General features: G+C 42.0%; 1 protein-coding gene across 6 annotated transcripts in view; it reads right to left on the bottom strand.

The window, feature by feature from the left end:
• LOC115133141 (pleckstrin homology domain-containing family A member 5-like) overlaps window positions 1-16,141 on the bottom strand; it is a 146,029-nt gene that overhangs the window by 35,828 nt on the left and 94,060 nt on the right. For 5 of the 6 annotated variants that reach the window (XM_029666070.2, XM_029666074.2, XM_065021703.1 and 2 more), the window contains exons 5-7: window positions 8,939-9,088; window positions 5,977-6,118; window positions 2,658-2,762 (exon numbers count right to left, since the gene is read on the bottom strand). In XM_029666070.2, the coding sequence (XP_029521930.2) occupies window positions 2,658-2,762; window positions 5,977-6,118; window positions 8,939-9,088 (397 nt within the window). The remainder of the gene's footprint in view (window positions 1-2,657; window positions 2,763-5,976; window positions 6,119-8,938; window positions 9,089-16,141) is intronic. The other variant, XM_029666078.2, reaches the window with a different exon arrangement.

The raw sequence follows: 16,141 nt of genomic DNA, 5'->3' as shown, positions 1-16,141 counted from the left end.
AAATGAATAGAACATATAGTCAAGACATGGACAAGGTTATAAATAATGATTTTTAATTGAAATAATAGTGTCCTTCAAAGAATCCTCCATTTGCAGCAATTACAGCCTTGCAGACCTTTGGCATTTTAGTTGTCAATTTGTTGAGGTAATCTGAAGAGATTTCACCCCATGCTTCCTGAAGCACCTCCCACAAGTTGGATTGGCTAGATGGGCACTTCTTACGTACCATACGGTCAAGCTGCTCCCACAACAGCTCAATAGGGTTGCGATCGGGTGACTATGCTGGCCACTCCATTGTCGACAGAATACCAGCTGACTAGTTCTTGCATAGTTTTGAGCTGTGCTTTGGGTCATTGTCCTGTTGTAGGAGGAAATTGGCTCCACTTAAGCGCCGTCCACAGGGTATGGCATGGCGTTGCAAAATAGAGTGATAGCCTTCCTTCTTCAAGATCCCTTTTACCCTGTACAAATCTCCCACTTTACCACCACCAAAGCACTCCCAGACGATCACATTGCCTCCACCATGCTTGACAGATGGCGTCAAGCACTCCTCCAGCATCTGAGTCTCACGAATGTTCTTCTTTGTGATTCTGACACAAACTTAGATTTGTCTGTCCATAACACTTTTTCCCAATCTTCCTCTGTCCAGTGTCTGTGTTCTTTTGCCCATCTTAATATTTGATTTTTATTGGCCAGTCAGAGATATGGCTTTTTCTTTGCAAATCTGCCTAGATGCCAGCATCCCGGAGTCGCCTCTTCACTGTAAACTGTTGAGACTGGTGTTTTGCGGGTACCATTTAATGAAGCTGCCAGTTGAGGACTTGTGAGGTGTCTGTTTCTCAAACTAGACACTAATGTTCTTGTCCTCTTGCTCAGTTGTGCACCGGGGCCTCCCACTCCTCTTTCTATTCTGTTCGAGCCAGTTTGTGCTGTACTGTGAAGGAAGTAGTACACAGCGTTGAACGAGATCTTCAGTTTCTTGGCAATTTTTCGCATGGAATAGCCTTCATTTCTCAGAACAAGCATAGCCTGACGAGTTTCAGAAGTAAGTGCTTTGTTTATTGAGCTTGTAATTGAACCCACAAACGCTGATTCTCCTCTCTATTCAACTAGTCTAAAAGAAGGCCAGTTTTATTGCAACAGTTTTCAGCAGTGCTAACATAATTGCAAAAGGGTTTTCTAATGATCAATTACTTTTAAAATCATAAACTTGGATTAGCTAACACAACGTGCCATTGGAACACAGGAGTGATGGATGCTGATAATGGGCCTCTGTAAGCCCATGTAGGCATTCCAATTTAAAAACAAAATCTGCCTTTCCCAGCTACAATAGTCATTTACAACATTAACAATGTCTACACTGTATTTCTGATCAATTTGATATTATTATAGTGGACAAAAAAATGTGCTTTTCTTTAAAAAATAAGGACATTTCTAAGTGAACCCAAACTTTTGAACAGCAGTGTGTATGTATGTAGCTACAGTGCCTTCGGAAAGTATTCAGACATTTTCACACACACCTTCCTATATAAGGTCCCACAGTTGACAGTGCATGTCCGAGCAAGAACCAAGCCATGAGGTCGAAGGAATTGTCCGTAGAGCTCCGAGACAGGATTGTGTCGAGCAACAGATCTGGGGAAGGGTATCAAAACATATCTGCAGCATTGAAGGTCCCCAAGAATACAGTGGCCTCCATAATTATTAAATGGAAGAAGTTTGGAACCACCAAGACTCTTCCTAGGACTTGCTGCCCAGTCAAACTGAGCAATCGGGGGAGAAGGGCCATGGTCAGGGAGGTGACCAAGAACCTGATGGTCATTCTGACAGAGCTCTAGAGTTCCTCTGTGGAGATGGGAGAACATTCCAGAAGGACAACCATCTCTGCAGCACTTTACCAATCAAGCCTTTATGGTAGAGTGGCTAGACAGAAGCCACTCCTCAGTAAAAGGCACATGACAGATTTTGCCAAAAGGCATCTAAAGACTCTCAGATCACGAGAAACAAGATTCTCTGGTCTGATGAAATCAAGATTGAACTCTTTGTCCTGAATACCAAGCGTTACATATGGAGGAAACCTGGCACCAAACTGGCACCATCCCTACGGTGCAGCAACGTTCCACATCCAACCTGACAGAGCTTGAGAGGATTTGCAGAGAATGGGAGAAACTCCCCAAATACAAGTGTGCCAAGCTTGTAGCGTCATCCCCAAGAAGACTCTATGCTGTAATCACCGCCATAGGTGATTCAACAAAGTACTAAGTAAATGTGATATTTCTGCTTTTTTGTCTTTGTCATTATGGGGTATTGTGTGTAGATTTATGAGGGAAAAGAACAATTTAATCAATTTTAGAATTGATTTTACACGTGTGTGTGTGTGTGTGTGTGTGTGTGTGTGTGTGTGTGTGTGTGTGTGTGTGCAGGTGGCTATCCAAACAAAGCCCTGTCCCACAGACTCTCTCATCAACCCACTGAGGAAGACTGTGTCGGCTGCACACTTCCACCAACACCCACTCATCATTATACATACTGCAATCAGCCATTTGATTTGCAAAGGTTCTGCAATTCTCTAGACTATTATGAGAGTAAATTGCAATTAAGTAATTTAGTCAAGTTCTTCTATACTGGGAACTACAAACGATGTACAAACTTTCCAATACCTGTTTGTAAAGCCAGTTGCTCTTGACCGCCGGGGCATTGGGGTTCCTCTTAATCGAGTTTGACCTCTTGCCAAAGTTGTGGACCTTTTTGTAAGACCTCGAAGGCTGAAAATGCAAATGGACAAACTGTCAGTATACTGTATGTAAAAACATGTATATACAGAGCCGTGGAAAAGTCTTTTCCACCCTTCTGATTTTATTTTTTTCAATATTTTTGATACTGAATGTTATCAGATCTTCAACCAAAACCTAATATTAGATAAAGGGAAGCATTGTTTACAACAACAAAAAGTATACTTATTTTATTTAATGAACAAAGTGCAACACCCAATTCCCCTGTATGAAAAAGTAATTGCCCCCTTATACTCAATAACTGGTTGTGCCACCTCAGCTGCAATGACTGCAAGCAAATGCTTCCTGTAATTGTTGATCAGTCTCTCACATCGCTGTGGAGGAATTTTGGTAGAACTTCTTTAACTCAGCAACACTTGTGGGGTTTCAAGCATGAACTGCTTGTTTCAAGTCCAGCCACAACATTTCAATTGGGATTAGGTCATGAATAGGCCATTCCAAAACTTCTAATTCGTTTGTTTTTAGCCATTTTCATGTGGGCTTGATATTGTGTTTTGGATCATTGTCTTGTTGCATGACCCAGCTGCCCTTCAGCTTCAGTTCACAGCATCCCCAAACCATCACACTTACTGTGGGAATACAGTGTTTGGTTTTCGCCAGGCATAATGGGACATCTGTCCATAGAACATTCTTCCAAGAGTCTTCCAGTTGCTTTGTGGCAAACTTGAATCAACTTTTTGTATAAGATGGGTCCTGTTATGACTGGCGAAAACCAAACAATGCATTCCACAGTAAGAACCTCATACTAACGGTCAAGCATGGTGGTGGTAGTGTGATGGTTTGGGGATGTTTTGCTGACTCAGGACCTGGACAACTTGCCTTAATAGAAGGAACCATGAATTCTGCTCTGTATCAGAGAATTCTACAGGAGAATGTCAGGCCATATGTCTGTGAGCTGAACCTGAAGCGCAGCTGGGTCATGCAGCAAGACAATGATCCAAAACACACAATCAAGTCTACATGAAAATGGTTAAAAAGCAACACATTTGAAGTGTTGTATGGCTTAGTCAAATTCTAGACTTAATCCCAATTGCGATGTTGTGGCAGGACTTGAAAACCCTCAAATGTCACGGAGTTAAAGCAGTTCTGCAGGCAAGAGTGGGCTAAAATTCACCCACAGCGATGAGAGAGACTGATCAAAAACTTCAAAAAGCATTTGGTTCACAGTCATTGCATCTAAAGATGGCACAACCAGTTATTGAGTGTAAGGGGGCAATTACTTTTTAACTCAGGGGAATCGGTGTTGCATAACTTTGTTAATTAAATAAATAAAATTAGTATACAATTTTTGGTTGTTTGTAAACTCCGGTGCCCTTTGTCTAATATTAGGTTTTAGTTGAAGATCTGATAACATTCAGTATATAAAAGAAATGAAAAAACAGAAAATCAGAAAGGTGGGCAAATACTTGTTCATGGCACTGTATATATACACTGAACAAAAATATAAACGTGTAAGCTGGGGCAAAACTGTGACCCCAATCAGGCCCTCGAGGACTGGAGTTGCCCACCCCTGTTTTAGAGTATTCGGCAGTACGTCCAACCGGCCTCACAACTGCAGACCACGTGTAACCACGCCAGCCCAGGACCTCCATATCCAGCTTCTTCACCTGTGGGATTGTCTGAGACCAGCCACCCAGACAACTGATGAACCTGAAGTATTTCTGTAATAAAGCCCTTTTGTAGGGAAAAACTCACTCTGATTAGCTGGGCCTGGCTCCCAAGTGGGTGGGCCTATGCCCTCCCAGACCCACCCATGGCTGCGCCCCTGCCCAGTCATGTGAAATCCATAGATTAGGGCCTAATGAATTTATTTCAATTGACTTATTTCCTTCTAAGAACTGTAACTCAGTAAAATAGTTTAAATTATTGCGTTTCCATTTTTGTTCAGTGTATATATATACATACACACAAACATATTTCTGAAGATGCATAATTAGAGGAGGAGGGTTACAAATTCATTCAAATTATCATCCTCCGTTAGTAAATATAGGTGAAGACCGTTAACCTGCATTTGGCTCTTTGGTGTTAATAAACAAACAAAGTTAAAAAGCAACAGAAGGAAAAGGTACAGTATTCACCTCATTAAACTAGCCCATTCTACAAGACCATCTTAACTGAGAGAGGGAGAGCGAGAGACCGATACAGAGAGAGAGAGAAAGAGAGAGCAAGAGAGAGACTAATTTACAGCATTGCAGAACCTTCTTGAGCATAGTGGTACAATAGCTCGACCCACAATAGAGTTCCACAGTATTTAATAATACCCATAAAACTTAGCAGTCAAACAGGGAAATAGTTTCAATCCAGATCATTACGGTATTTGTAGGTCTTTATGATAGCCGCATTAGCAGCCAATTAGCATTACATTTTGTTTTTGGGGGGGGGGTTAATCCAGGCGAATATATTACTTAAAGTCACCTTGTCCGAGAGAGACTTACATGGTTATCAAAATGTCACACCAGGGTAAGCCTATAGGAAATACAGCCCTTATTTTAAGTGTTACTAAAATCCCCTATGGGAAAAATGAATGGTGGAAAAATAACTGGAACCATTTCCTTGTTTGACCGCTAGATTTTATTAAGGTTATTATGACACCTCCACTGTCGGGCTCTATGGTAACTCATCAATAATTATGGCTCATTAATAAATACATGCCACCAAGCCACACTTTTAGTCAGTGTAAGCCAAAGTAAAACATAATTAATTCATGAAAGCATGCTTTTCATTTGAATAAAGTGTGCATATTTATACACTAGTCTATTAAGCATTTATAAACTTATAAACTGGTGACCATTCTAGAATTGTAACTATCTGTGACAGGCCTGGGACAATCCAGCACATATTATCTCATGTAGAGTCCCTGTTTTGATACTCTCGGTGGACTAATACAGCTCTCGCAACATTGACTTAATGGAGAAAATGGGAGAGATCACTGACCCCACAAGACTCCCCTTAACATCCCAGAACTGGGACCTCTATCTCCCCTCTCACAGGACCCTATTAGCCAAGTCACTCTTGACACAGTACATTAATCCCACCCTGTCCTTGTACATGCATCATAGTTGCATGACATCCGCTTCAGTGGCGTCCATGTGCTCTTTAGGAACCACCAACAAATCCTCTCAGATATAGGGAGTGGTTCTAGTGGTCTGTTAGGGGTTGGGTGTACAGGCCGATGTGGAGCACTCACCCGTGTGGCGGGGCTGCTGCCAGGGTAGGTGCTGTAGTCTGACCCTCCTGTGAAGTTCGACGCCTCGCTCATGGTGCTCATCGGGCGCTCCTTCTTCACTCTGTCACTCTCCTCTGATGGAGCCTGCTCTTGAGCCTTTGGCCTGGGGGAGAAAGAGAGAAATGCAGTAGAAAATGAGAAAAGCGACATAAAGACTACACAAATGAGGCTCGGACTCAACTTCAACTTGTGGGATTAATGGGCGGGTTAAGAGGCGGTGCGGTACAGCTGTGTGTGACACTGATTGCTCTGCGAATGAGCTGCCTGCCGGCCAGTACGTCTAGCTCTATCGGTTCGCCAGTTTAAACTGCAACCACAATGAGAGCCCGTCTCTGTTAGAGCTAAACCCTGCCGTTAGAGAAAGAGGAGAGAGAGAGCAAGAGGAAGAGAGAATAAAAAAAAAAATAGAGGCAGGCCCCATAAATCAAACCAGTTACTCACTGTGTCACCTCTGATATATATTCCTCCAAGTCAGACCACTTTAAATCGCCTGCCAACCTTGCCTGACAAAACTAAATGGCCTACCAATCCAAATACAGCAAAGTTCAAGGTCCCCTAGGCTAAACTACCCAGCACCAAAGGCTTTAACGCTTATAACAATGGTAGCAAAAAAATAAGCTAAAGATAAATCCTCCTATTTGCAGAGTGGCTACATCTAGAGTTGTATCCAGATCAGTATTGTCTCTGAGCAGTGGCCTATATTCTGTGGTTCCAAGGGGAGTGCTGACGTGACTGTGTGGGTAAATGACAGTATCTAGAGCGTGGAGGGGGGTAGAGAAATATCTGTATCGGTCTGTCTGGGAGATAATAAAGCTGGGTTTTTAGGTCCCCACCTCACAGGAACAAACGCCCCGTACATGAGTGTACACCTCTGATTTCAGCTCTGGTAACAGATAAGGTATGGAGATCCACTTGACCGTCCTCTCCCCTCCTCTCTTGCAAGCTATCATCCCCTAAAGTATGACAAATATTATCCTACATTTCCGCTTACCCCATTTCCCTCCTCTACTGTAATCGTCACCTCTCCTCTCCAACCCGCCATATAAACAGGTCAGCCTGTTTGTCCGTCACAGAGCCTGTGATGCGATTGGATCATGTGTATGACGCTTGCATGCTTGCATGGAGGTTATAACAGGATTGTTATGACAGGTATGCCAATGTGACTTAGACATGTGAACGTAGTGGCAAGGTTACTTCACAGACACACATCGGTTCAGCTTGGTGTGCAAAAACACAAAGGCCAGGCCTCAAATATGATAGCAATGACTGCTGTTCACTTACACACAATGACACAGACATTCTTAACAATACACCGAGTGTACAAAACATTAGGAACACCTTCCTAACACTGCACCCCCTTTCGCATTGCCCATTCACACTCTGAATGGTATACATACACTACACATGTCTAAACTGTCTCAAGGCTTAAAAATCCTTCTTTAACCCGTCTCCTCCCCTGGTCAGTCTATGGTCATGGAAAGAGCAGTGTTAATGTTTTGTACACTCGGTGTATATCAACATTAAAAACCTATTTATAGTGAATTGCTATAGATATGTAGACGTTATTATCTTCAAAGTGGATAATTGTCTTCGCAGCCCATTTCACTGGATCAACCTCCATTGTGGCTTTACGTTCCCTAAATGCTTGTCAAATTATGTTGCTGTGGGCTGGTGAACCGCGCGTGACCGTCCAAGCCACACAAATGATCACGAGTTAATTCAAGCATTTGAGAGAGATTGAGGGAATGAGGGATATTAACAGATATTAAATGACACTCTTCTCAGCTGAGGCTGAAAAATCTCCAACTCCAACGCTTGTCTCCAATCAAGGCTTCCCAGCATTAAATTGTGTGTGTGCGCATTTCAAGCATTTCCAGGTGCGTCAGAGGCAGGTCCAGTGAATAGGTCTGTGAATTGCGGGGCAATGGATGACATCAGTCCCGATGACATCATCAATAGAACTGAAGAGTGACTCATGCAAATTGTGCTTAGATCATAGTCTATCTATAGGCCATTCACTCTCTTTGTCACTTTTCTCTCTCTTTTTTCCCTTTCTATAGATCTCTTTGTTCCTCTCTTGCCCAAATAATGCTTCTCTTTTTCACCCTCTATCTCACCCATGTCTTTATCTCTCTCCCGTCATCTGTATGGCTCCACCTTCCCCTCCTTCTCCCTCCCACACCCTCTGTTGCCGCTGCTGGCAGAAATCCCTAGCAGTAAACTGGTGTATGACCTCTCTGAGAAGTGCTGTCGACCCACACAGCCAGGCTCCTAGATCCTCCCAAATCACACAGCCTCTTCCTCATGATCAATGGCCCCTGTGTGTGTTAGTATGTCAGCAGGGAGGATGAGAGAGGAAGAGGAAGATAAAGGTTACAGAACATGCCTTAGAAGTGAAGCACAATAAGTATTTCTTAAAGCTGCATTGTAGTTGTGACGTGGTTGTGTTGTGAGATACTGGAGCAGTTTGTTACTGTCCGAAAGACCTGGGCTCAAATAGCATTGGTATCCTTTCTAATACTAGTTTCTGTCTGGAGAATCAAAATGGACAGAGGTAAATGGTAGACCCCATTGCGAGGAACAATTAGATTATTTGATTCAGGCTTGGAGACCGAATGTATTTTACCCGTTGCGATCACACACACATACACAAGCTATAGTAGTTTCATGATGGGAGCTAAGCTTCATTTTATCTATTAAATATACTTAGACAAATCGGATGGCACAAATAAATCGTGCATGTCTTAGCATTAGCAATGCAGAGCAGGATTTCAGGCAATCCAACACACGGCAGACGCTGCATACGGTTAGTGGTAGGACTGACTTAATGAGAGAGACAGAGGCAGGACTTCCAAAGAGACAGATGAAGAGGCTAGGTAGAGCAAAGCATCCATCCAGCCCATAGCTACGTATACTATATTACCTGTTTGATACAGGGTCTGTAATAGGGTCTGTAACCGGGTTGGCCGTAACAGGGTTGGCCGTAACAGGGTTGACCGTAACAGGGTTGACCGTAACAGGGTTGACTGTACCAGGATCTGTAACGGGGTGGACAAGCTTTGCAGAAGTCACGCTAGAAAACAAAAAGGGAAGGAAACAAAATTAACTGAATTAAAGAATAATATCAAACAATCTAACCTGAAAACACATGATAAACGAATTATATGTAATCATGACATTTAACAAATAAACATTCACATCAAACTTAAATGAAATAATAATTGTAGTCTTCAGGGATGTGCTTAGGCCACACATTCTGTAAATGCTTTTCACTGAATATCCATTGTGAAGAGAACATTACAATTGCATTCATTTATGCCATTTAGCAGACACTTTTATCCAACGCAACTTAGTCATGCGTACACTGTTTTATGTACGGGTGGTCCCGGGAATCGAACCCACTATCCTGGTGTTGCAAGCAACGTGCTCTACCAACTGAACTACAGAGGACCACTGCCTGCTTCCGTTACATAAGCCCATTACCTAGCGCTAATTGACTGTCTCCCTCTAGGCTACTGGCAATTCTGTACTGTAATTAAGGGGATGGGTTTGTTGGGAGGACAGTCCCTTCTTGCTTACTTCCTACTCTCTACCACCAGTCTCTCTCTCCCTGTGCCATATGAAGGCTGCCCCCTGCATAGCCCCTTGCTTTAGGGCTTCTTCCCTTGCTTGCGCACAGCTGGACGCCGGGCAGCATTCAAATATACCATCATAATATGGTAATTTTGCAGATGCTTTTATCCAAAGCCACTTACAGTTAACACATACTGAACGTGGCTCATGAGGTTATCACATCTAGTATTCTGGAGATTTGCACATCAGAAAGCTGACTCCCATCTAGCACCAAATACAGTGGTCCTTACTCATCTCGTCTTGGAGCAAGACAGGGTTCATATCAACAGCTCTGATGGCAACACCATCATCGGTTTAATACCAACCCAGGCTGCCATCTTCCTGCAGCTTATGTGCTGTGATATCAATAGCAGTTTCCCTCCAGAGTAAAACTAGCTGATTGCTGTCCAGCCCCTTCCTCCCCTCAAACCTAACTGCAGTTTGGTCTAGCATTGAAATGTGGCAAGGTTAAACATTCTCTGTGAATGAATTCATATACTTCAGAGGGGGAAGATAGGGGAGAAGTAAGAGGGAGGCAAGAAAGTATGATGGACAGGAATGAAGCAAAGAGAAGAAAGAGGGAAGAGAAGAGGGAAGAGAAGAGGGAAGAAGAGGGAAGAGAAGAGGGAAGAGCGAGAAAGTGGAGAGTGAAAAGAGGAATGTAGAACAGTGCCTTCAGAAAGTATTCATGCCCCTTGACTTATTCCACAATTACAGCCTAAATTTGAAAAAAGAACAATAAATCTCACCCATCTACACACAATATTCCTTAATGATAATTAGTTGAAAATGCAATACAGAAATAGCTAATTAACATAAATCCCCCCCACCCGAGTCAATACTTTGTAGAAGCACCTTTGATAGTGATTACAGCTGTGAGTCTTTCTGGGTAAGTCTTTAAGTCTCTTTCCACTACTGGATTGCGCAACATTTGTCCATTATTCTTTTCAAAATCCTTCATGCTCTGTCAAATTAGTTTATGATCACCGCTAGAAACCATTTTCAGGTCTTGCCATAGATATTCAAGTAGACTTAGATAAAAACTAACTCGGCCACTCAGGAACATACATGGTCTTCTTGGTAAGCAAATCCAGTGTAGATTTGGCCCTGTGTTTTAGGTTATTGTCTTGCTGAAAGGTGAATTCATGTCCCAGTGGCTGGTGGAAAACATTTTGCCTGTGCTTAGCTCAATTCTGTTTCTTTTTTATTCTGAAAAACTCCCTAGTACTTAACGATAACAAGCATACCCATAACATGATGCAGCCTCCACTATGCTTGGAAATATGGAGAGTGGTACTCAGTAATGTGTTGTATTGGATTTGTCCCAAACATAACAGTTTGTATTCAGGAAAAAAAGTGAATTGCTTTGCCACATTTTTTTGCAGTATTACTTTAGTGCCTTGTTGTAAACAAGATGCATGTTTTGAAATATTTTTATTCTATACAGACTTCCTTCTTTCACTCTGTCAATTAGGTTAGTATTGTAAAGTAACTACAATGTTGTTGATCCATCCAGTTTTCTATCACAGCCATTAAAATATGTTACTATTTTAAAGTTACCATTGGCCTCATTGTGAAATTACTGAGCGGTTTCCTTCCTCTCTGGCAACTGAGTTAGGAAGGAAGCTTGTATCATTGTAGTGAATGGGTGTATTGATACACCATTCAAGTATAATTAATAACTTCACCAGGCTCAAGTGGATATTCAAAGTCTGCTTTTTAAATCTACCAATAGGTGCCCTTCTTTGCGAGGCATTGGAAAACCTCCCTGGTCTTTGTGGTTGAATCTGCTCGACTGAGGGTCCTTACATATAATTGTATGTGTGGGGTACAGAGATGAGGTAGTCATACAAAATCATGTTACACACTATTATAGTGTATGCAACTTGTGTGACTTGTTAAGCACATTTTTACTACTTAACTTATTTAGGCTTCCCTTAAAACCAAGGAGTTGAATACTTACTGACTCAAGACATTTCAGCGTTTCATTTGTAAACATAATTTCACTTTGACATTATGGGTTATTGTGTGTAGGCCACTGACAACAAATCTGAAATGTAATCCATTTTAAAATTCAGGCTGTAACACAACCAAATGTAGAAAAGCCAAGGGGTGTGAACAGTTTCTGAAGACACTGTACATGTTGCTTTAATTGATGATGAGTGTAAGGCCTCTCCTTTAGGCCCAGGGTCATTGCAGAGGTGGAGGACATTTGAAATCTAATTCTGAGTGCTGAATAAGTTATGTTGAGTTGAGTTTATTTTTTCACAGGGACAGTGCACATCAATCAACGTTTCAGTAAAAGTGCCGGTTTTAGCCAGCCGGCTAATTTTCAAACGCAGTCCCTGGGCAGGTTATTAAAAACAATTACAATATAGACAATCATTGAGCAGTGAGCACACGCAGAGCAACATAGGACAAGCAAGACATAGCATACAGACAGAGCAACATAGGACAAGCAAGACGTAGCATACAGACAGAGCAACATAGGACAAGCAAGACATAGCATACAGACAGAGCAACATAGGACAAGCAAGACGTAGCATACAGACAGAGCAACATAGTACAAGCAAGACGTAGCATACAGACAGAGCAACATAGGACAAGCAAGACGTAGCATACAGAGAGAGCAACATAGAACAAGCAAGACGTAGCATACAGAGAGAGCAACATAGAACAAACAAGGCCATTAAAAGTGTATATGCAGAAATCGTTCTTCCATTTCCTGGTTGCTAAAACTAATAAGCTAGTATATTGTGTAATATATTTTCCATAACCAAAAATATTGTTGTTTCAATGGTTTGAAGCTGGGGTAAAAACTGAAAGTAAAAGACGAAAACAAAACTTAAGAATGAGAAGCACAGAAATAGAGCACATAAAACAAATCTACTGCTTCTTAAACTTTCTTTCAAGTAGAACGATAGCTCTATAACTCACATTTCTAAGTGAATTTGGACAGGTCGCCCAAAAAGTGACATATTGCCACTTTAAGACGCTTTAAAGAGCGGAGGACATCTACATTGGGGAAAATATAGGAAACTTGAAAATATTAGAATAAATATGAAAAATGGTGAAAGGGTACAAACTAACGAGCCAAGAAGTTAACTTTTGTATACTTTGTTTTGTCTGGATATTAAGGCCCACACACAACGCTAAGTGGAATTTCTGCACTATAAAGTGGAGCTCAGTGGTTTGTGCCCGAGGTCTAAAGAGATTAAAGCAGAGGTTTTTCACACTGCAACTAACTCATTACAGGGTCTGGCTGGACCAGGAGCACTGATCCTATTGAGAAAGAGAGAAAGCGGGAGAGAGAAGAAAGTTGGAGAGAGAGGGAGCGTGTGTGTGGGAGGGACAAAAGGGTGAGACGACGCACGGGGAGGAGAGTGAAAGAGGGAGAGAAGAAAGGTGGAGGTGTATGGGTGAGTCGGATAGGCAGAGGGGAATGTGGGCGACATGTGAAAAGAGATGGAGAGAGAGGTAGATAGGGAGAGAGAGGATGTGTGGGTTGAAGAAGTGTCAGCCGGTTATCAATGAGGAGTGCTTCCTTCAGAACACCATTAATCCACGTTACACCCGCTATTACGCCTGTAGGGAAGGTGGAGGTGTGTGAGGGAGAGGTGACATCTCAAGTAGATGACTTTTTATCCCCTATTCGCTTCGACAACTTTCCTTTTCAGAGATGTATAAAGATGCTTATACTAGAGTTTTGTAAAAGGAGTTTTGACGTGTCAATCACCAGGGAGAACGGTGATAGTGTCGACCAGGATTCAGGGACAGCAGTTCAGTTCGAGGAACGTTCTGCGAACACACTTCTTTCAAAATGCAGTGATGGTCATAAAGCAGAGGATGTTATACTCTATTTTACCCCCTTCTATATACAGTATATTAGTTATTTTATCCCCTTCTATATACAGTATATTAGTTATTTTATCCCCTTCTATATACAGTATATTAGTTATTTTATCCCCTTCTATATACAGTATATTAGTTATTTTATCCCCTTCTATATACAGTATATTAGTTATTTTATCCCCTTCTATATACAGTATATTAGTTATTTTATCCCCTTCTATATACAGTATATTAGTTATTTTATCACCTTCTATATACAGTATATTAGTTATTTTATCCCCTTCTATATACAGTATATTAGTTATTTTAGCCCCTTCTATATACAGTATATTAGTTATTTTAGCCCCTTCTATATACAGTATATTAGTTATTTTATCCCCTTCTATATACAGTATATTAGTTATTTTATCACCTTTTATTTAATCACCGCATTAGTCTCTCATATCCACTGTTAATTTACAATTGTTTTTACCATTTTCATTTAAGTCCATCTTGATTTTACATTTGCATAGAAATGCTGTGTGTTATCGTTTCTCACCTTTCTAATATTTTATTGGTTAAGCACCTTGAAATGCATTTGCTGTGAGAAAAGTGCCACATAAATGAAGTTTGATTGATTGATAATACAGTCTTCAGACAGACAGAGAGAGAGAGAGACTGAGTGACAAGGCCAGCCAATTAACATTGCTTTGTTGTCCGCTCACGGATAGGCCGACGCTCGCTGGATAATCAGGATGTGAAGCTGCGTTTTTCCACTCGGAGGAACGAACACATCATTTGCTTTCTGTTGTTTCAAGTATTCTGCCGTGTCATTCTCACAACCTACAAGGAGTTGAATAGAAAGTGCGTCTTCATTATGAAAAACCAACACATTCCGGCAGTCAAGACATAGTCAGCCCAAGAACCCTAATGAAGGTGGTGGTGTCGAGTTGGTGTTTGAGATGAAAGAAACATTTTACACAAGTTCAATTTCCTTGATATGACTGATGTAAGAGCCTCTTTCCATTTTCCTTCTCGTGATCGGAGGTGACCCTCTTTCACACAAACCTTTTTGTCTGTCACCAACACACCTCAATCTGTTATATTTGACTTTCTCGCCTCACTTCCAATTAACAGTTAACACACAGGAGAATATTTGCATATTCTCCTCAGACACCTCAGTGCGGTGCTAATAAAAAGAGCAGACCTGGGTTCAAATAGTATTTGAAAAAATGTAAAATACTTTAGATGGGCTTGATTGAGCTTGCCTGCCGAAATGGAACCAATGGAATGCTCACAAAAGATCAAACCATTTTCACTTGGCACTCCAGTTAGGCTAAAGCAAAAGCTAAAACATTAGAAAGATTTCAAATGGTATTTGAATCCAGGTGTGAGGAGGAGAATGTGATGGAGGGGATAATTGGGACGGGGTGCAGAGCAGAGTGGAGGGGGGTTGTTACTCAACGGCACAGCCAGGAAGGAAGGAACAGACTACAAATCTCCATAACAACCTAATGTTCCATCCAGAAAAATAGGATTCAAGCGTGGTCATGACTGCATCTGAGATGGACCATATAATTGCCTAATTTCCTTGTTTTTGAGGTAAAATGAGGAAATGGCTGCCAAGCTTAAGGAATTTCTCCATCTATCTCTGTGTGTGTCTCTCTGTGTGTGTGTGTGTGTGTGTGTGTGTGTGTGTGTGTGTGTGTGTGTGTGTGTGTGTGTGTGTGTGTCTGTGTGTGTGTGTGTCTGTGTGTTTCTGTGTACGTCTGTCTCTGTGTGCACGAGTCACTATCTCTCTCCGTCACACTCCATTCTCCACTATCACTACGGTGGTGGTTGGTGGTCATACAAAAACAATATTTAGTCAATATGAAAAAAATAAATAGATGAACAACATCTTGTTTCAGTACGACCAAATTGTATATCGTGCAGACTCTGGTTCGCTACCTAGCAGCTGCCTAAGACTTAGCTGCCTGCAGGTCAGTTCATTCCTGAGAGACGCCATTCTCTGTCTGTTTGGAAGGCTAGAGTAAACAACTCTGACTTCTCCACACACGCACGTACATGCCCGCACACACACAAGCTACAAAAGGCAACCGGTATTGACTTTGCTGGAGGACAGCTTGCAGGGGGAGAAGAGAGAGCAGGGTAACACTGTCGGTTCTCAGGTTGAGAATGTCTGGACAGCTCTGACAGGCCTTTGAGCCTGAACTCAGATCTTCACACACACACCTCTCTCTACTCCAACACTCCTCTTCACTGGCTTCTCCTCCCTCCATCCTCTCTCCACCGTGGGTGTTTTGGAACGTGTTTTGTCTGAGAGCCCTTATCAGAACCCGGCAGGAAAGATTGGCGAGGTAGCAACGCTGCCTTCCATTTCCAAATCCTCTCCAAGAGTTCTGCAGCTGTAGCCACGGCACAGTTGAACCAAACACACTCCCGTTTTCCTTCAGATTAAGTGGAGCCGAAAACAGGGAAGGTGAATGGTGAAGTAGCAAACGCTGCCTTCCATTTCAAAAGTCTCTGGTCTCGCTGAACGACAAGCAGTTAAACACAAACCAAACTCACATTGCCCTGTGATCTCATAACGTCTCTTTAGAAGAAGTCCGACATCAGACTCCTCAACACCTCCAGGAGCACAATGCACTTTCTAGTCCATAAAAGCCACTCTTCTCACAGC

Source organism: Oncorhynchus nerka, linkage group LG8 (assembly GCF_034236695.1).
Source record: "Oncorhynchus nerka isolate Pitt River linkage group LG8, Oner_Uvic_2.0, whole genome shotgun sequence".
Lineage (NCBI taxonomy): Eukaryota > Metazoa > Chordata > Actinopteri > Salmoniformes > Salmonidae > Oncorhynchus > Oncorhynchus nerka.
The sequence above is the reverse complement of the archived record's forward strand: the minus strand, read 5'-3'. Positions and strand labels throughout refer to the sequence as shown.